General features: G+C 29.7%; 1 protein-coding gene across 1 annotated transcript in view; it reads right to left on the bottom strand.

Moving 5' to 3' along the window:
• Nucleotides 1-5,325: 5,325 nt before the first annotated feature.
• The window catches only part of LOC127280274 (uncharacterized), a 51,091-nt gene continuing 34,895 nt past the window's right edge, over nt 5,326-21,521 (bottom strand). The window contains exons 5-14 of the mRNA XM_051303183.1: nt 21,026-21,067; nt 20,605-20,796; nt 11,317-11,411; nt 10,987-11,232; nt 10,391-10,792; nt 9,930-10,168; nt 8,585-8,763; nt 8,385-8,513; nt 7,998-8,195; nt 5,326-7,910 (exon numbers count right to left, since the gene is read on the bottom strand). Of these exons, the coding sequence (XP_051159140.1) occupies nt 6,769-7,910; nt 7,998-8,195; nt 8,385-8,513; nt 8,585-8,763; nt 9,930-10,168; nt 10,391-10,792; nt 10,987-11,232; nt 11,317-11,411; nt 20,605-20,796; nt 21,026-21,067 (2,864 nt within the window). The 3' untranslated portion in view covers nt 5,326-6,768. The remainder of the gene's footprint in view (nt 7,911-7,997; nt 8,196-8,384; nt 8,514-8,584; nt 8,764-9,929; nt 10,169-10,390; nt 10,793-10,986; nt 11,233-11,316; nt 11,412-20,604; nt 20,797-21,025; nt 21,068-21,521) is intronic.

Below are 21,521 nucleotides of genomic sequence, written 5' to 3' on the forward strand. Positions count from 1 at the left end.
TATTTTTATTATTACAATAATTATTATAAAAAAAAACAAATAACAATTTTAATCAAAGAGAAGAAACCGATGCAATATTTTATTTATATTGTATAGTAAATAAAAATACTAACTTTTAATATAAAAAGTTTATTCCTGAATATAATACAAGCCTCTGTGTGGCATTCGCTTTTTTTGTTATAAGGTCTGTACAAATAAAATCAAATTACAAAACTAAATTTAAAAATCTATTGTCATTATTATTGTTGATGAACAATACATCTTATTAACAATGTAAAAACTATATAGTATTATGTACTATATTTTATGTATAATGCTTTAATTTACATTTTCAAATTAAATACATATATAACTAAATTAAGATTTAAAATAATTATTAATTAATAATATAAATAAAAAATAATTATATTTAATTTATTAACGCTGATATTTAAGTATAAATTATTAAATAATTATATACTGATATATAAATATTATTATGAATTTAAATATTATAATGTTTAAAATTATAAATAAGTTAATCTACTTGGAAGTATATAATAAATTGTCTTATAAATTTCACAATTGTTTATAGAGTTTTTCGAATATTCAACACCTTTTTTTTTAAAAAAAAAAAAAAAGTAGAGAAAATACATTAAACTACAAGTCTTTAAAAACAATTTTGCTAGAGACTTCATCAAGTACACGCACCTGAGATAATTCCCAAGCACAATTTCCACCATCGCCATCGTCTTGAAGATGAATAAGCTTCAGGCTATATGGCTTAAGAAACATTTCAAGAGTCGCTTATATAGAACCAATTTGTTATTTCTCAATGTGGCTGTGCTTCGTCTCACTTTTAATGGAATTTGTAAAAACCAATTTCGCAAAGACAATTATTTCTCTCTCAAAAAAAAAAAAAAAAAAACAAAATATAGAGTAAACATTACTTTCTTTCGTGTGGATTCATTTTTTAATCCTTTAATTAATTTTTAATTTACATATTTTTAAAATAAATTTTGAACAACTCTCTAATTTTATTATCTATAATTACTTTTGTAAATATTTAGTCTTTGCACGGAGAAAACTAGAAGGTTAAGTTTAGTGGGACGAAATAAAGATATTCAACTTTATACCATCAGAATAGTTTTATCGACTATTTTAAATTATTTTTCGTCATTGAAAAGAACTCTCCTTGGATGATTTGTTTAACTATTTCAGACGATTAAAAGTTGCGCGAAAACAAGTGCGCATAAATCGAAATATACTTTTTTCATTGTTCGTCGGTAATGTAGATTACACATCTAACCAAGACATAACCTTAATTTTTCTTCAAGATAAAGATTTAAACAAATTTTTCTTTGAAATAATTAACTTCTCCCTCCAAAAGAGTTAATTTTTCCCTTCAAATAAATTAACGTTTTTCCTTTACAAAAAAAGTTAATTTTTCTCTGTGCATGAAAAAATATTTTCAAACCCATAATTAATTATTATGGAACACTCATATATGAAACTTAATTTCTATTGCAAAATAATTTTTATAATAATATACGATTATCGTAATTATAATATTAAAAGAAAATAATCACAATGGAGTATTATATTAATGCAATTACATAATAACATCCCAGATAACCAAGCGTACTAATCGTTATTTACGAGTACGGCGTACTAGTATTATACTATGTTTTATACAAGTACAAAATAATGATATATGTCGTACCAGTACGGTACTAGTACAATAAAAGTATGTCGTACTGTTAGAATTGTAAAATATGATTACTCGATAAAAGTATAGTACTAGTACAATACCAGTACGTCGTACTTCTGAAATAAGAAGCACAACATACTTGTACGATACAAGTATAATACTGGTACGTCGTACTGGGAGTCTTTGCTGGTAATGCCAACCCAACCTCACTTTCTTGACAATTGTCAAATATGAACGCGTCACTGAAAACGGTGCAATAAATGTTGGTGAAAAAAGTGGTTTATGATGCAGCAAAAGAGTATTAACGTTTGTAACTTGTGCTTCTGTACTTATCTTGAATATCCGAGATTAAATTTATATTAAATCATCGATCTTTATAAGATTTATATTCTTTTACTTTGACATGGTGCCGTGGTGTTATTTCATTGAAAAACATCAAAATCTTTTACATTTATAATGAGAAAAATTCATAAATTCGGTCTTGATCATATTGATATATTTTTAAATTCAATTGTGTGTTATTTCGTTATAGTTTTTCTTATACATATAACATATTTATAGGTTAGGATGTGATAATATGTTTTTCAAAGCAATTTATAACATCAAGTTTAAAATTCTTTTGAAATAATGTTTAAATGTAAAGAAATAATCAATTAATATTTGATAATATAAAACACCAGATATTTTAAGATAAGTGAGAATACAAGTTACATATATACATTCTCCCACAGATTTTCTTTTGAATAATAAATGAAAATAATGAAAATACTATTGTGGGAAGAGAAAGGGGAGGGTATATAATATTTTATATTGTACATCATACTAGTATTGTACCAGTACAATAACAGTACGTTATACTAAGTCACAAAAGTTTTCAGTACGTCGTACTCGTATAGTACTCGTATTCTACCGATATTGCATACCGGTACGCCGTACTAGTACAGTACCTGGTACCGTGCGAAGGTACATGGCTGGTACAGTACTAGTACGTCTAGTACGTCGTACTAGTATTATACTACTACCGTACTAGTACGTGTGTTATCTGGGATGTCATAGAATGTTTTAATAGGAATTTGTCTAAAAAAATACTCTAAAACTTATTGGCGATTCAAAAACTTAAAGTAGCTCTACTAGCGGATGGCTTTTAACTAATATTGGATTGAGTCTATTTGCGATACTTGAACTAATTCAACAGCTGTTATTATTATTATTTATTAAATTTATTTTTGATTATTTTGATTTCCCTCGCAAAAATTCAGGACTGTTTCCGGAATAATCTGGAATTACTCCGGCTTATTGTCAGGGTTTTGCCATCCGGAATTAGTTCGGCCAAATCCAAAATTTGCACAATTCGTGTAACTAGTGAATCCGGAATTAATTAGGTATAATCCGAAGTCAGTTCGATAAAACGTAACTAGTGAATGCAGATTCTAGATTTACTGATTACACAAGCCGGATTAATTTCGAATTCAATAGAATTAATTTTGAATTTATTAATTGCGTGTATGATCCGATTAATTTCGGATTAGGCGGGATTTATTCCGGATTTACTAGTTACACAAATAATACTAATTTCGGACTTAACCGGACTAATTCCAGATAATAGAAACCCGACTCTAAAGCGGACTGTTTCGGATTAATTCCACATTCCGAAATATTAACCAAAGTAGTGATAATTAATTAGAAGGCAACATGTCTTTTACGCAGACAGTGAACAGTTCTTATAGAATTTGAGACTCATCTCAACTGTGAGAGAAGTGCACTAAATCCGCATTCGTTACACACAGATTGACGACTAATTCGGGCTCCTTTCTGATTAAGATTTTTGTTCAGACTGCGATTGCTGATGTTGTACATATTAATTCCAAGTTTGTCCAGACTCATTTCGAATTAGGCTTTTTTACCAGATTAAATCATGATAAATGTGGACTAATACCGGATTGTCCGAATAAAGATTTCAGATTATTACGGATTCAAGTTGGGTTCAGTTTTTTGGCAGTACTTAATCCGGATTGTTACGTACTGTTTGCGGATAATTTACATACAAATTCTGTATTATTGTGAACTCATTTTGGATTGTTTTTTGATTTAACTAAAATCAAATTGTTGCTGGCTAATGGAGGATTTATTACATGTCAATTTCGGACTATTCAGGACTGATCTTGGATTTATCTTTTCATCCAGACTGATTGCTAACTAATACGGATCAATTTTGGATTGTTTTCATACTATTTCTGAACCAATCCGGACTGATCTGTCTGTATTTAATCTGAAATCAGTCCAAAATTTTAACCAGGGTATTTTACTTTAAGATTTAGAGTTTAATTTTAGATTCCTATTTTCAAAATTTCCTAAAATTCAAATTTGTAAAACAATTTTCCTAAGCGAAATATCCTAAGGTTATTAAATTTTCCTAATTTCCTAAAAATTACAATTAAACAATGAACTGTAATAAAAGCAACGAAACCTAACTAAATCCAAATTGTTGCGGATTTAATACATACATATATAGAATGTCGGATTATATCAGACTCATTTCGGATTCAGATTTTTAAACAGACTGAATTTATCTAGATTGTACAAAAACAGTCCGAAAATGATATAAAATATTCCAAAATTAGTGCAGATCAAAAGACAAATATGAGATAAGTTCGAAGTAGTCCGAAACTTATATGAAATCAGTCCGTAACAATTCGATTCTAGTTCGATCAAAAAGCTTAACCTAAAATGAGTCTAGAATAATTCGGAGTTTGTATGTTGGAAATTCGGTACTAGTCAGCAATAATCAGGTCTTAATCTGGTATAATATCTTAATCCGAAATGAGTCAGGTAAAATCCGGAATTAATATGTACAAAATCATCATTGTTGTGTTACCAGATTTTTTTATAAAGATTTTCAATTAAGATTTTAAACCTGACTAAATTCGGATTCGTTACACACAGATTGCCGACTAATTCGGACTCTTTTCTGATTTATCTTTTCATCCTTACTGATTGCTGAATAATTCGGATCATTTTCGGATTGTTTTCGTACAATTTCTGGACTAATCCGAACTGATCTGTCTGTATTTAATCTGAAATCAGTTCTAAATTTTAACTAGGGTTCCTACCAATATAAACTCTTTTGAAACTCACACTAAATACTCATTGAGAGCGCATTGAGATAATAAGTTTTCTGCAGCTAAAAAAGAAAAGACGACTTAACCATACAGAAAACTGCAAAAAATGGATAATACATGGAGGAATAGTAAGGAGACCGATCTCTGCGTTTGAAAATGTCAGAAAAACATGTACGATAAGTGACAGGTTCAGTGCATTGTACTCAACCACCAAAGTAGCTGAGCATGCGCATTGGACCTCAATTTTGACAGATGAAAAGTGTGGTTATGCGATATGCATATATGTCACAAAAAAAATCTTAGTGTTCAGTGTTTATTTCAGAAATTTTATTTACCATTGCGATATTGTATCTCCAAAATCATATGTAAGTATATAATAATGTATGCTATTGGAATATTTAAAGTGTCAATAAATTGAAGTAATTATTAAACGAATAATGGAGCCATAGTAATTACAAACATATTATTTATTATGTATGTCATAAAAAGATTTTTCTTACATCCTGGCACACAGCACGACATTTTAAAATAAACATTAATAATAATTATTAAAATAATAACATAACAATAACACATAACCCCTTCATCACAACACGCATGAAAGACTTGAGAAATATACGTCAGCCAGATCTCACTCGCACACTTTTTGCGAGAGAAAGAGACAGCATATGGCTAATACGCATGCTCAGCTACTTTGGTGGTTGAGTAAAATGCAGTGAAACTGGCATTTATCGTACATGTTTTTCTGACATTTTCAGAAGCGCTACTACAGCAAGATCGGTCTCCTTACTATTCCTCCGTGGGATAATAATAGATAAATATTAAAAAAAGAAAGTGTAAAATGATCTGTAATTGTCAAAAACAATGATTTTTATGAAATACTGCTTTTATGCTGACAATGCAATTTGATTATGTCGGTAAAAATAATTTTCTATACCGAGTCTTGATATTTAATATCACATATACAGTATTGCACTGACAGCACAAAAGTATAATATTTTATAAAACTCGTTTATGTCAATTACAGGTTAGTACCTGTAATTATTATAATATCATCGAAACTGCATGCTCAATAAATATTTTTTTACTAATAACCTATTTTTGGGACCTTGAATTTTGATTTGTTCAAGTAAGCCAAAGTACACTCACTAAAAACAATCAAAATAAACTAAGAATAAACTGACAAAGCACATAGAGTAACATTAGAAATATGACAGCAATATTAATTCATACACTGAGAGAAGAAAAGCACGGAATTTGAAATGGAGAAGTTCAGCATCTGTACACCAAGTTGAGCGCAGCAGCAGCGTCACTGTGTGATAGATGCCGTACTAAAATGTTAAATGGATGTTGTGCTTGGCTTGAGAATAGATACTGTACACAGATATGGAACTGTTCAGAAGTACAGTATCTGTCGGTCGCTATGAGACAGATTCCGTATAACTTAGTTCACACCGCTGCCGCGCTGCTAGAGCTTAGTATCTGAACTATGAACGACACCAATTGAACAAAACTAAAGAACGGATACTGACACCCATTTTACACGGCCGGCGTTCGTCACAGTACGGATTCTGTGCTTCTCTTCTCTCAGTGTAGTCAATCGCTAGTAGCGCTAGTTTAGATTTTTAAATCAACAATTAGCTTGAGCCCTATTTAAAAGAGCCGTTTTCGCTACATGCGCCACACTGTAGGGCGTACGTATTAACTAAATATCTTATGAGTACTCATATATGATCCTATTGAGATCGTTGTTTCTTTTTAACTACTTCTTATGCTCTAAATCTTGAATATTAACTACTTTTATTCAATTAAATTGCTTTTTAATTTCAATGCAAAAAAAAAAAATAATGAAATTAATGACTATATTAAATTAATCCTAAATCACGTGATTGAAGGAATATTTTCGTTTTGGAAACGAACAAAAATTCGCATTTGAACAATAATTAAAATAATAAACAATTAGCATTTGAGTTGTTTACATTGTACACCTACTTCAGTACATTTGCATTCACGACATGATGAAGTGAGTTCAGTAATAATTCTCCCCACACGATACATTCTTCCATAAATATTACATCCAGCCAATTTTAATATATTTAAACCAGTAATATCTTTATCGGAGTTTTTTGCCTTAATCTCAGAATTGAGATTTATATTTAAATTTGTAATTTCTTGAATACTAATTGGAGTTGTTGGCGAATTTGTTTTATTAATTATATTTAAAGAAGGATGTTCTGATGAATAATTAAGTTTTGTATTGCTTTTCAAATTATCTATATTTTTCTCCTTAGTTGATTGATTTTTAATTGATACTTCTTCTTTAATTATAATTTTTTCCCCAATTTTTGATTGTTCCTTAATATCTGTTTTCAATGATTCAGTTTCTTTCTTTACCGCCGTAACTTCTGCATCTTTTTTAGATTCTGATCCATTGTCAGATTTAATTTCTTTATTAAATTCTGACTTTACGTTTGAATTTTGCACCTCAGAATTTTTTATTTCAGTTTGTTGAATATCTTTAATTTTTGTAATTTCTGTGGTGCTGTCTGAGAAGAATAAATCCAAAACACTGTCCAGAGAGAAAATCGAATCATTTTCCACTGATTGAAAAAAACCTTCTGTTTTATTAGAAGTCTCATTATTTGATAGTGAATTTTCATTTTCCATTAAATTACTTGAGTTTTTTTCACTTTGATTATTTCTAATTACAAAATTACTTTGCAGGGGTACTTCACTAGTTCTATTATTATAATCATAATCTTGTAAACTGGAAAGTATTGTATCGTTGAGCCTATAAAATTCACTTGCACTTTCCGGAAAATGTTGATCAATTTCATGTGACTGATTACGTTCTTGAAAGCTGTATAATTTAGAACTTTGAACCGCCTCAAAAGAAGAGGAATTCAATGAATTTGTAACGTTTGAAGTATTAATTCCCTGACCTGCTAAATAGGGAATCATATCCTCAATTAGTGAAGGCAAATCTGGCGCTGGTTCTGTTTTAATAACATCCCTAAATGGATCCAATGAAACCAAAGGTTGTATTTGTGATGATGAATCTGATCGATCCAAAACAACCGTAGGTGATTCTTTAGCATCAACTGAACATAAAAATATTCCGTTAATTTAAACTAAATATTTGAATTTAAAAGGAAAACTTGATTGAAAATTTAAAATAAGCTTCTTACCACAGACAATTTTTCCACAACAATTTTTCTCATCAATTATTTTCTGACATCCAATCTTTAAGGGAGGACATTTTTCATCAGAACAGATTACCTCTCCATAATAACAAATGCAGACGACACAGAATCCAGGACTTGGTAATGTAGCAGCATGATGATATTCATGACCCTCAAAAATGCAAATACTTCCAAGATCTTGTACTTAAAATTAAATAATCATCATTAGAAATAGAAATGTAATAATTTATTTTCATCAGATAATGTAATTAAATGATAATAAAATAATTATTCTAATTCAATGTTAAATGAAGAACTTAATTCTAAATGATCATTTAATTATATGACTCGACTCATGCATATATAAATTTAATTAAGAATTTACGAGCTTACAATCGTTCTTCTTAAGAGGATTTCCAATAGCTTCGGGTATAACTGTAACTCCAGTACCAATTTCCAGATTTAGATCAATTGAGTGATAAGACTGATCGTAGTAAGGAGGTTCCCTCGGCACAAATCCACCTGAAGCACGTCGATTTCTTGTTAAACGAAATAATTAATTTGTTCTGTATCTTCGAAACAGGATATAATACCTTCGGTTTCAACTGGTGGACTAAAACGATTCTCCTGGGTGACTACGTCGTAGAATGTCGAGTCCTTTGGTATCAATTCGGGTGGTACTCCCATAGCAACAGAAGGATATCCGGTGACAAGTGATGCTGCTTCGTTTTTGTCCTTCACTAAAGCGTCTGCCGCTACGAATGGAATAATCCTGAAATCCATACGTCCCCAAAATGGTTTAATATGTACACACACACAAGAAATATGTTTGTAGAAAAAATATATAAATAAATAAATATTTATTAAATGCTATGAAATTAAAAAACAAGAAATATATATATATATATATATATATATATATATATATATATATATATATATATATATATATATATGTATATGAGTGATTCCCCAGAAACAAGGCGTTTTTATTTCCCCACTTAATAACTTTAAAATTTTAATTGAAAAAATTGTGAAACTTTTTAGGGTGAGTTTTTTTGAAATTCAAAACGGCGGATCCAATATGGCGGACGACAAAATTAAAAATTGGTTGGATTCTTTTGAAGCTTTTTACTCGGGGGTTTTCAGGGTCGCTGATAACGAATCTAACATCAGTTTTTCGAAATTCAAAATGGCGGTTCCAATATGGCGGACGACATAATTAAAAATTGGTTGGATTCACTTGAAGCTTTTTACTCAGGGGTTTTCGGGGTCGCTGATTACGAATCTGACACAAGTTTTTTAAAATTCAAAATGACGGATCTAATATGGCGAAAAAATTTTCAAAATGCATCTGATTCCCTTGAAACTTGTTACCCGGGGGTTTTCGGGGTCGCTGATTATGAATCTGACATTCATTTTTCAAAATTCAAAATGGCGGACGACAAAATAAAAAATTGATCGGATTTGCTTGAAACTTGTTATTAGAGGATTTTTGGGGCCATTTTGAATTTAGAAAAACTGAATTGTCAAAATGTTTAAAAATGTAAAATTTGACCAATTGATTTTAAGTAATTAATAATTTCATCGTTTTAAATGCATTCTGGATAGGTTGAGACTATATTGCAAATTCTGTCTTCGATACGTTATTTGTTTATTTATTTATTTTTTTTTTTGAACAAATTTTGGAACTATTGATACTTTGAGAAAAAAAAACTTTTTGGAACTTTTGACTCCCTACCTAAACATACATTTTTTTTGTGAACCATTTGATATTCAAATTTTAAATTGAAAATTCGTTTAAAAATTTTTTAGAACTATTTTATTAATATTCGTATATACTTTAGGATCTACTCAGTTTCAAAATATCAGTTCAAAATTTAAAACTAAAAATAGTGTACAAAAACAAGACAAATTTGATGAAATTTCAATATTTACCGAACATTTGGTAGTGACGGAGGTAGTGTTGGCTCGCTGTAATCGTATTCATAATCATCACCCTTTTGTCGATGAATGATATTCAGAATGGCTTCGATTTCCGGTGCAATCGTCCTCGTAGGATTAATCGTCACCCCTTGAATATGTCCAACCGAAACATTTGTTTTTACAGTAACATTCATCACTAAAATGTCATTTGGCATAAGAACACTAGGTAAACCTGTTGTTATCAATGAATCCTGAAAACATTTTCGCGAATTACTCAAAAAAAAAAAATCATTAGGAGACAGTCGTATCTAATGTAAAAAGTTATATAATTATTATTTACTGAAATATTTTTTTTCTACAGATAAAAATTTATCCAAATAAATTCATAGAAATCCCTTTGAAGAATTGAAATAAATTTTTTTAAATTGTGTATTAGGTGACTCAATTTTTATCCCTCTTTTCAATGTTTTTACCTGTTGGGTGGTTATTGTCGAGGTAGGTTGACCTACATCTTCCTCTTTGTCTTTATTCTGCTTTTTCGTTGTTAAAGAGAAAACAGTTGTTTCGGTATCATTTGTAAAAGGCTCTGTAAAATGGCATTTCTCTGATTCGCCCTCTTGACAGGACGACTCGCGAAATCCTCCCTCTAGAGAGATCAAAGTTGATTCTGTTATGTCTGTTGCTGAGGGTAACGTCGATGTATAATCTTCTTCGATTGTGGTTGCTCTTGTGGTCGTGACTTCAGAGAAGGAATCATCGATAGTGGTTGAATCCACTAGAGACATTAAAGAGCTCGTCAACGTTGAATCCTCCATGCCCAAGTCTTTGATTGTCGTTCCCCAATCAGAAACTGTCGACTCCGCATCAGTACTTTCCTAAATTAAAATTCAGAAATAAAGGGACATATTTGAAAAAAAGAATTCCTCTACTTAAATTATAGAATTGAATTTGAAAACAAAATTTAATTTTTAATTGATAATAAATTTCCAAATAAATATTTTATTTACAAAAAAAACAACAACTAAAAATACGAGTGGTTGAATTTTACAGTTATCTTAAAGTATTTGACCTCAAGTGTGGTAGAGGTAAGAAGATTGCTCTCCAAAGTAGTGGTCTTTGGATATTCTGTCGTTTCGGTCAGTATCTTATTGTCCATCGTCTCGGTTTCTAAGGTGGAGGAGGCAAAAGTGGATTCAGCGACTGTAGACTCTTCAGTGACCGGGCTGAAAGTGCTTGAGTCTATTCCCTCAATGACCACTCGATGACCACGACCCTCGACCGTGTGATTTGATAAAGATTGAAACTCGTATGGTGCCTTAAGATCACAAAAAGGGGAAAAATTCACTTTACAAAATGAAAAATAAATCTCTCATAAAAGTAAAATAAAATTTTTACTTACAAAAAAATTTGTTTCCTTTCTAAATTTTGCATAATCTTTGCTAATAAAAGCATAGGATGCATAATTTTGTGCTGCCTTCACCTCAATGCTACCACCTGAAAGAAATTTTAATGTCCTATGCGTTATTTCATTATATTTTTCTCGTACTTTTCTTTTTCTTCTTAAATTTTATTTGTATATTTCTTATCGATTCTACAAGGAAAAAACATTTGTTTTACCAAAATCATGTTTCTTTTCTTCAGTATAAATTGTTTATTTCTTTCTTTTAGAACTAATAATGAAATCCTAAACCTTAAATGGTCAACACTTGCAGGTTGGACTTTGAAATTTATAAAATTTATAGAAACCGAAAACATTTGCAAGCAATAAATGTAGAAAAATTCAACCGTAAAATTGACACAAAAATCTATGAGTGCATCCTCCAGGAGTGGGATTACGAATAACAACTAACAGCGCTACGAAGATTTCGGTACGTAGCGATTTTTAGCTACATTCAGTTAAAAAAAATTTTTAGTTGCTGGGTGACTCAAAAAAATTGTATCACCTTCACAGATTTAGGTTAGGACAACTGTTTCGCTGGTAAAATTCAAAGATAGAAATAACATTATGAGTACTCTTTGAAGAGGAAAGTATGAAGTTAAACATTATGGATTCAGGTTAAATTTATTCGAATAATCAAAATGTTTAATCAAATAACTTTTTGTAAATTATTTTATTGTAAAGTAACAGTTGGCAAACATGAAGTTAGAGAATTGTTTCCACCTTCGTGTAATATTGATTTGCTACGTAGATAAAATCTTTTAGGAAATTGAAATGAATTCTATGTCAAAGGTCTTATCCAGTGGGGTTATGTTTATATTCTCTTTGGAATTACGATCTTGCAGTTTAAGTTTTGAAGAAACTGTCAACGCTATTTTTTTTGGACATCATTTTAAAAAAATTTCACTGAAAATATGTAAATTTTTAACCCTAAATAGCGAAAAGCGCTACATAGCGACTAGCGCTAGCGTAATCCCACTACAGATGTACAAATTTGTTTTTTAATTTTTTTAAGAAATTATGCAAATTTTGAAAATTTGTTTAAAAAGTGAATCTTGGATTCATCTATTAAAAATAGCTTGAATTTAGAATTCCCATTTCTCAAGCAAGGGCTGGCCTAAGGACCCAATGACATCTTTCACTTTATAAGTTTTTTCTATTTTCCTTTCAATAGATCCAATCACTTATATTTTCTTATATCCTTTCTCTTTCACTCTCAAAATATTCATCCCCAAAATTTGCACTCTACTTAAAATTTAAGAAGGGATAGCAATATAAAAATTAAGACACTAATGAAAAAGTCAGTTCAATTCAACTTCTAATTCCAAGTTCATATTCTTCTAATTCAAAGTCATTCAAATTCTACTCCTTTCTCCAGTTCTTAGTTATTTATTCAAATTCTTTTCAAGATATTCAAATTCTTTCAAGTTCCAATTCAAATTCAAGATATCATTCAAATTTATATCAAAGTTCCAAGGTTCTGATTTAAACGAGTTTTCAACGATATTCATTAATTTTATAAATAAATTGAAAAAGCAAGTGATTTTATTGTATATTAATTAGATATGACTAAAAGATTTTTCGATGGCAAGAAAAACTAAAATTAACTAAAACAAAAATTACTGTTTAGTACAAAATTTTGCCAATTTAATCGGAAAATTAAGAGCTACTGTCATTCTGTAAAATATAGTTGGATATGAATTACAGTAGTGCGGTTAAATAACTTAACATCATCATATCAAAACATGAATACTCCAACAAAGTTTGATATTGAGATTTATATTGACACATCAAAAGAGAGCTGGGGAGCTTACGCGAATGGAAACTAACCAAAAAGGGTTTTTAGTCGATCAAAGAACAAATTTTGCATATTAATCAATTAAAGTTATGTGGGAAGCTTTCCATATTCCATAAACGTTATGTTTCATAAATTCATGTTTTTCTCCATTCAAATTAAAATATTTTTCATACAGTTTGTTAAATTTAAAAAAAAACCTCTCCATTAACTTGTGTGTATATATATTTGGGTCATTCCATACGAAAAGGCAAATGGCTGCGTCCACTCGCAGTTTGAACCAATCGCAATGTTATAGTAGTCAAATTTTAGCATTTTTTATATAGAATCGAAAGTCGAGTGGCCTTTTTTTTATTTTCCAAATGGCGGCCACCCCAATGGCATATGCAAAAAAATTACGCGATGGTTTTTTTTTAATCCTTCAATACTTTTAAGATTTTAGTTTAAAATTGCTCAAAACATATTATATTTATGTTCTAGAGCTCGCCAAAGATAAATCCATAGTCAGAATTAAAAAATTCAAAATGGCGGATTCAAAATGGCGGATCATTTTTTTAAAATCATCGAAATCGCTTGAAACTTGTTACTCGGGGGTTTTCGGGGTCGCTGATGACGAATCTGTAGTCAGAATTCCAATATTTAAACTATTCGATCCAATATGGCGGATCCAAGATGGCGGAGTTTTTTTAAAATCATCGAAATCGCTTGAAACTTGTTACTCGGGGGTTTTCGGGGTCGCTGATGACGAATCTGTAGTCAGAATTCCAATATTCAAACTATTCGATCCAATATGGCGGGTCCAAGATGGCGGAGTTTTTTTTAAATCATTGAAATCGCTTGAAACTTGTGACTCGGGGGTTTTTGGGGTTGCTGATTTCAAATCTGCTGTCAGATTTTCAAAATTCAAAATGGTGGATTCAAAAAAATATAAAACACAATATGGCGGATACGAAAAATTTTCTGAAAAATCATGAAATCGCTCAAAACTTGTTACAAGGGTTTTTTTTATATCTGACTACAGATTCGTCATCAGCGACCCCGAAAACCCTCGAGTAACGAGTTTCAAGCGATTTCAATGATTTAAAAAAAACTCCGCCATCTTGGACCCGCCATATTGGATCGAATAGTTTGAATATTGGAATTCTGACTACAGATTCGTCATCAGCGACCCCGAAAACCCCTGAGTAACGAGTTTCAAGCGATTTCGATGATTTTAAAAAAACTCCGCCATCTTGGATCCGCCATATTGGATCGAATAGTTTGAATATTGGAATTCTGACTACAGATTCGTCATCAGCGACCCCGAAAACCCCCGAGTAACGAGTTTCAAGCGATTTCGATGATTTTAAAAAAATGATCCGCCATTTTGAATCCGCCATATTGAATTTTTTAATTCTGACTATGGATTTATCTTTGGCGAGCTCTAGAACATAAATATAATATGTTTTGAGCAGTTTTAAACTAAAATCTTAAAAGTATTGAAGGATTAAAAAAAAACCATCGTGTAATTTTTTTACATATGCCACTGGGGTGGCCGCCATTTTGAAAATAAAAAAAGGCCACTCGGCTTTCGATTCTATATAAAAAATGCTAAAATTTGACTACTATAACATTGCGATTGGTTCAAACTGCGAGTGGACGCAGCCATTTGCCTTTTCGTATGGAATGACCCATTTAGATTAGCTGATTCTGATCGTTATTTTTTATAAAATCATCTAAAATTGATATGGTGGATTTCACGTCAAAAATCCACCAAAAAAAAAATTTTGTCCAATTATTCCCAAAATTTTTTTATAACATGTCCTATAGGCTCGTAATTTGTCAGACAAATATTTTTGAATTTTATGAAAAATTGTACAAGGGAGAGGGGGTAAAAGTTTTGGACTTTTGCGTGACACGCTTCACTTTGATTATTTATCATACTGCAAAGGAAAAACTTAAAAAAAAAATGTGACATGGTTTTTATATATTTTTTCATAAGCTTTCGAATTCCGCAATCTATTTTCAAAAATTTTGTTATTTTGACACAAGTTTTGAAAAAATAAAAATATATTTTCACTTTTCTCATCTTTGGATTATTTTTTTTTTGTTTCTCATTTTTAAAAGAAAGCTGAAATTTTTTCCGATGACATACTCAATTTTCAAAAAACCGTTTTTTTTGTTTTCAATAAATTAATTTTTGAATGTTGCACGTCACGCCGCGCCGTGTCGTGTTACGTGATATATTTTCTGCGGGTGAGAAGCACTTCGTTCTTCATAATGTTGCCGCCAGATGGCCGACACATAAATAAGACATTTCTCTTTCAATGTTTACACAGGGATATCCAAGTCGAGTAGTGTATTAAAAAATTATTATAGAAATTCATTTTTGCTAAGATTTTTATTTTCTCGTTTTATAAATTAAATATTCACACACGTATCAGCAAACCGCGAATGGCTGCGCGGCGCAACGACGTGATGCGCAACATTCAAAAATTAATTTATCGAAAACAAAAAAAAACGGTTTTTTGAAAATTGAGTATGTCATCGGAAAAAATCTCAGCTTTCTTTTAAAAATGAGAAACAAAAAAAATGACCCAAAGATGAGAAAAGTGAAAATATATTTTTATTTTTTCAAAATTTGTGTCAAAATAACAAAATTTTTGAAAATAGACTGCGGAATTCGAAAGTTTATGAAAAAATCTATAAAAACCATGTCCCATTTTTTTTTTAAATTTTTCCTTTGCAGTATGATAAATAATCAAAGTGAAGCGTGTCACGCAAAAGTCCAGAACTTTTACCCCCTCTCCCTTGTACAATTTTTCATAAAATTCAAAAATATTTGTCTGACAAATTACTAGCCTATAGGACATGTTATAAAAAAATTTTGGGAATAATTGGACAAAATTTTTTTTTTCGGTGGATTTTTGACGTGAAATCCACCATATGCAACGTTCCCGAAATTCGTATATGAATTTTTGTAACATAATCCCGTTTTTTCTCTTCAAAGCGGCAGCATATTAAACTTTGGTATAAAAAAAATTTAATTCTTGAAAACCAAAAAAATCTCTCAACGTAAAGAATATTGCGAAAAATATAAACTTCGAGGGAAAAAAACCGATATAATAACAGATAACAATCACTAATTGTTTTAGCATTGTTTAAAAAAATTTTATGAACTCTAAATGGCATCAGATTTACAATATCATATAGAAAAAAAAATATACCCAACATTGTAGGATTGGAAACATAACTCGGAAAAGTTTTAACATATTCTATAATAAACCAGTAACTTCAAAATTTAAATTTTTTTGGCGAAAGCATAACATTAAATTTAATTAAAAAATAAACAGTCAATTAATATTCTATAATAAAATTATAAAAATATGTTTCTAAAATTCATAACTTCATTAGTAGCACGATATGAAAAATTCTATCTATTACTCCTGTTAGAAAAGAAATATTTAAATTATATTCCCAAGTTAGTGGAAGCAAATCCAGAATTAAAAATATTAAAAATAAAATTGTTTATGTAAGAGGTCACCAGCTAGAGAAAAATTTAGTGGGTTAAAACACTTATTATTAATTAATTATATCTTAATTTATTATTATTATTGCATAAATAAGTACTCTAAATGTATATTAACTATTTCTAATAGTTATTTACTACATATTTTGTCGATTAACGATAATATTTCACAATCAACCGAAACGTAACCGAATCGGAACCCAATTCGGTTACAACTTGGTTTTCCCAATCCGCCAGGGAATTACTAATAGCGCTATTCGCTATGTAGCGCTTTTCGTTATTTAGAATTAAAAACTTACATATTTTTAGTGAAATTTGTTCCAAATCATGGCCGAAATAAAATACCGTTGACAATTTCTTCAAACCTTAAACTGCAAGATGGTAATTTAGAAGAAACTATAAACATAACCCCTCTAAATAAGGACATTGACATAGAATTCATGTCAATTTCCTAAAATATTTTATCTACGTAGCAAACAAATACAACATGAAGGTGGAATCAATTCTCTAACTTCTTGTTTACCAACTGTTAGTTTCAAATAAAATAATTAACTAGTGACGAAATAAATTATACTTTAATATTGTAAATAACCTATTAATTTAATAAATAACAACTTCAAATATAAATCATCTAGTTTAATGTTAAAATAATTTATAAAGGAAATAAATTTTTTTAATTTAATTCAATAAATAAAAATTAAGAAAATTAATCTTATTGCAAGAATTAAAAATAATAATTGCATGAGATTTAAAATTAGGATATTATTTACCAGTCTACATTTAAAAATTGATAAATTTTTTTAATTAAATTAATTAATAATTTTTTAATTAAATTGATTTAAATTTTCATTTCTTGAAAAACTCTTTAACTCACAAAAAATGCCGTATACATTTTTTTTAGTTAACCCTTGCGTGAAAACAACAATTCTATTTTTGAGGTTATATCTCCAAAATTTTTTAAATTAAATTTTTTTCACATTTTAGACAATGTCTAATAGAAACTTTTAATCCTATGAAAAAGATAATAAATATAAATGCAATAAATATTTAATTATTAATATAAAAAAGAAAAGTAAATAGTTTATTATTGTTGGATAAAGTTGAATTAGCTTCTTGATTTTTTGTTAAGATAGAAATTGGAAATAAATGTCTCCTTTTTTTCTTTATTATTATTATGTTTCATTTAGTTTATTTATTAATTGTAAAAAAATTTAAGGTTTAAATTTAGAAATAAAAGTGTAAATATAATATTAATAATTATCGTTGCCTAGAATTGCCTTTTTTATAACTTTTCAGATTTGAAGTGTTACACTTGAAAAATTTGTCAGGCTTTTAGATATTTCTTTTAATTGCTTCATTTCTTCATCGTGGGAAATCCTTATGAACCCTGGCGGATCTCGAAATCGGAATGTACGCTAAATTCGTTGTACATTCGTTACACATTGGTTAAACATTTAGTTGGAGTGAAAATTGTGTAGAAACTGAGTGGAAACTGTGGAAAAGTGTAATTGAATTGAATAATAAAAGTATTTAGTGATAGATTTGTGCTGTATTTGTGATAAATTAACGTGTTATTATTAAATAAATAAAGTTTAAAGTGTAAAATGTTCGCGTAAGTGAGTTTGACAGGCTAGGGAATTTTCTAGTGACATCCAACTTGATAGTTGAGCCGCCGACTTTGCACGGTAGGTGGCAGCATTCATACTTTCTCCTTTTTAAAAATTCTCTTTTTCAATTGTAAATAGAAAAATTAATTAATTAAGAGTGTCGAACGGTCTCTGAAATTCTTTGGCATTTAATAATCGCCCTATAATCGCCCCCATAAAACATGAAATGTGTGTTTTTTAGAGATCTACAACTTTCGTCTAAAACTTTTTTCGAAGTTTTTTGTTTTTTACGAGATAATCGAAAAAAACCATGATTTCATGGTGTTTTTTATGGTTTTTACCATGATAATTAAATTTCCGCCCATTTTCACTATGATTTTCGTAATCAGCGCACCAAATTACGTAGGGATACCAAGTTTTATCGAAATCAGAGGTATGTGCTATTCGGAACTGCACCCAATTTTAGGTTTATTACGTCCTGCAGCCGTTAGGTGGCAGAAGCATGCAGGGAGCACAATGTCGCAGCTGTCATTATATTACTTTCGTACTTTTCGTTTTACAATCGCATTTTTGTATAGATTTGCACAATCTTTCGGATTTAAGAAATTTATAAGATAAGGATCCTTGGTATTTTTTCCGATTTTGAAAAAAGTGTCCGCGTTTTGAGAAAAAAGTATTTTAAACTCAATGTTTATCATTTTCACGTTCAGTGCCGTTTTTATAGGGCGATTATTAAATGCCAAAGAATTTCAGAGACCGTTCGACACTCTTAATAAGTTATATAGTTTCTATGTTGTCATTTTTTTTAACAATTGAATTTTTGAAGATTGTTTAATGAGATAAATTAAACTTGTATAATCGATGCAATTTGTTGTTTTTAAAATACTTTTAAATAAATCTTTTCTTTTAATTACATTTATATTAAAAATAAATAATAATAAAATAAAGAAAGATAAAAAAACTTTTCTTTATTAAAATTATGATTAAATTAATTTAACTGAATTTAATTAAAAAACAACAATTTGCATCGATTATACAAGTTTAATTTATCTCATTAAACAATCTTCAAAAATTCAATTGTTAAAAAAAAATGACAACATAGAAACTATTTAACTTATTAATTAATTAATTTTTCTATTTACAATCGAAAAAGAGAATTTTTAAAAAGGCGAAAGTATGAATGCTGCCACCTACCGTGCAAAGTCGGCGGCTCAACTTCTTTATCGACTATCAAGTTGGATGTCACTAGAAAATTCCCTAGCCTGTCACTCAGTTTCTACACAATTTTCACTCCAACTATAACCAATGTGTAACGAATGTACAACGAATTCAGCGTACATTCCGATTTCGAGATCCGCCAGGGAATTTGATACATTCTTGATTCTAAAAAGAATTGTTAAATTATAAAATAAAGCAAATATGAGAAAAAAATACACAGAAAAACAATTGTACCAACTTAAATCTATCAAAATGATACCATTTTTTGAGTCACCCGATAGCTAAAAAATTTTTTAAAGTGAATGTTGCTTTGAATCGCTACGTAGCAAAATCTTCGTAGCTCTGTCGCTATTTGTAATCTCACTCCAGTAGTATTGTGCGTCTATTACTTTGTCAGCAACTTTAAGTATAATATTAATTCCGTTATCAAATATAACAAATAAAATCAGGGTGTTGATTATGTAATTTGATTCGACGTCAAAATCAAATTTACTTTAACGTCAATGTCAAATTTAATTCAAAAAATTCATTGTTTTATTTAACTTAGACGTTAAATTAAAATTTAATTTTTTATTTCAATTTAACGTCGCATTCAAATTTACTTTTTGATAGCAATTTGACGTATTGCAATCAAAAAATAAACTTGACTTTGACGTCAAATCAAATTACATAATCGACTCCCAGTAATTCTTTTGTGTGGTGTTTTGTTTTTATAAAGTAATTTTACATATACTCAACTTGGACGAAAATTTTTCTAAAGGAGAGATAATTTCAGGTTATGCTTTGGGAAATGTTTGTTTCATCTAATTCGTGCAGTATATTAATAATTAAAAATTTTATTTAAGAAAATAATTTCAAAATAAATATGTGGTTTTTTATGGAAATTTTAGATTTTTAATGAAAAAAGCATTTACCTATATTTGTTGCAATAATTAAATTTTCATTGTTTAGCATATCCCGCGCGGGTAACCCACGGAACGGAAATTTGGATATCCCTGGGATATTTCAAATCTCGTTGAGATATCCATTTGTTGTGTAAGTCGTAAGCCTCATTACGTAAGTCGTTTAATTTTTACAATATTAAAACACAAAACTAAATAATATTGATGGGAATTACTCACTGCAATTGTAAGTGGAAGGGCAGCATTGTCCTTCTCGAACAATTGGACTGCAACCCTGAAGAGGTGGAGCGCAGGCAAGTGGAACGCAACTTACGACGCCCATGGCACAGAAGCAATTGTCACAGGTGGACTTTAATGCAATGTCCCGGACCATTTCACCCTCTTTGTAAAACCGTTTACCAACTCGACAACCTAGGAGAGAGAAAGAAGAAGAGAAAGAATTAAAAATTTTACTCGACTCTCGTATCCACAAAGCACTGGGTTTTTTTTTCTCTTTTCTTTTTTTGTTAACGGATTTCACGATTACCGATCGAACGCGACCCTTCTACATGTTCACTGGGCGTGAAGGAAGGTCATCGAGATCGTGATCTGCAAATCGCGTGTAAGTCCACATTCATTAATTGCCAACATATATACTAACCATTTCCTGACAACGAGGCCATGGTCGTCGAAGATTCTGCACCTGTTGAATTAAAAATCAAAAAAAAATTCTTTTAATATTTTATTACTGTAACATAAATTCTAGGGTTATATTAACAATTATTAATAAATATAATTATAATGTTAAATGTTGATTTTAATTACTGTACTAATTTTTAAGAAATAAATTATTTTTCCAACAACCAAATTTCTAACTCTCTGAATTTAAATCAGTGAAAATGTAATTGATTCAATTCGGTTGCTAAATTCAATTTATTTGAATTAGTAATTTTCACTGATTTAAATAGCTGGAATTTAGCGACTGAGGTGACTTTCACTGATTCAAGTTTAGAGAGAGATATTTACAAGTGATTCATAACAATTGTTACTAATAGTGCTATCAATATTTTTCCAAAATAACTATAATTATCTTTTTCCCACCTAGAAAGATTCCCAGGAAGAGCTTCCTGGAAATTACTTCAGTATACGATTAGAAT

The sequence above is a fragment of the Leptopilina boulardi genome, unplaced genomic scaffold, assembly GCF_019393585.1.
Source record: "Leptopilina boulardi isolate dan_hultmark-lab unplaced genomic scaffold, ZJU_Lbou_2.1 LbouV2_231, whole genome shotgun sequence".
Lineage (NCBI taxonomy): Eukaryota > Metazoa > Arthropoda > Insecta > Hymenoptera > Figitidae > Leptopilina > Leptopilina boulardi.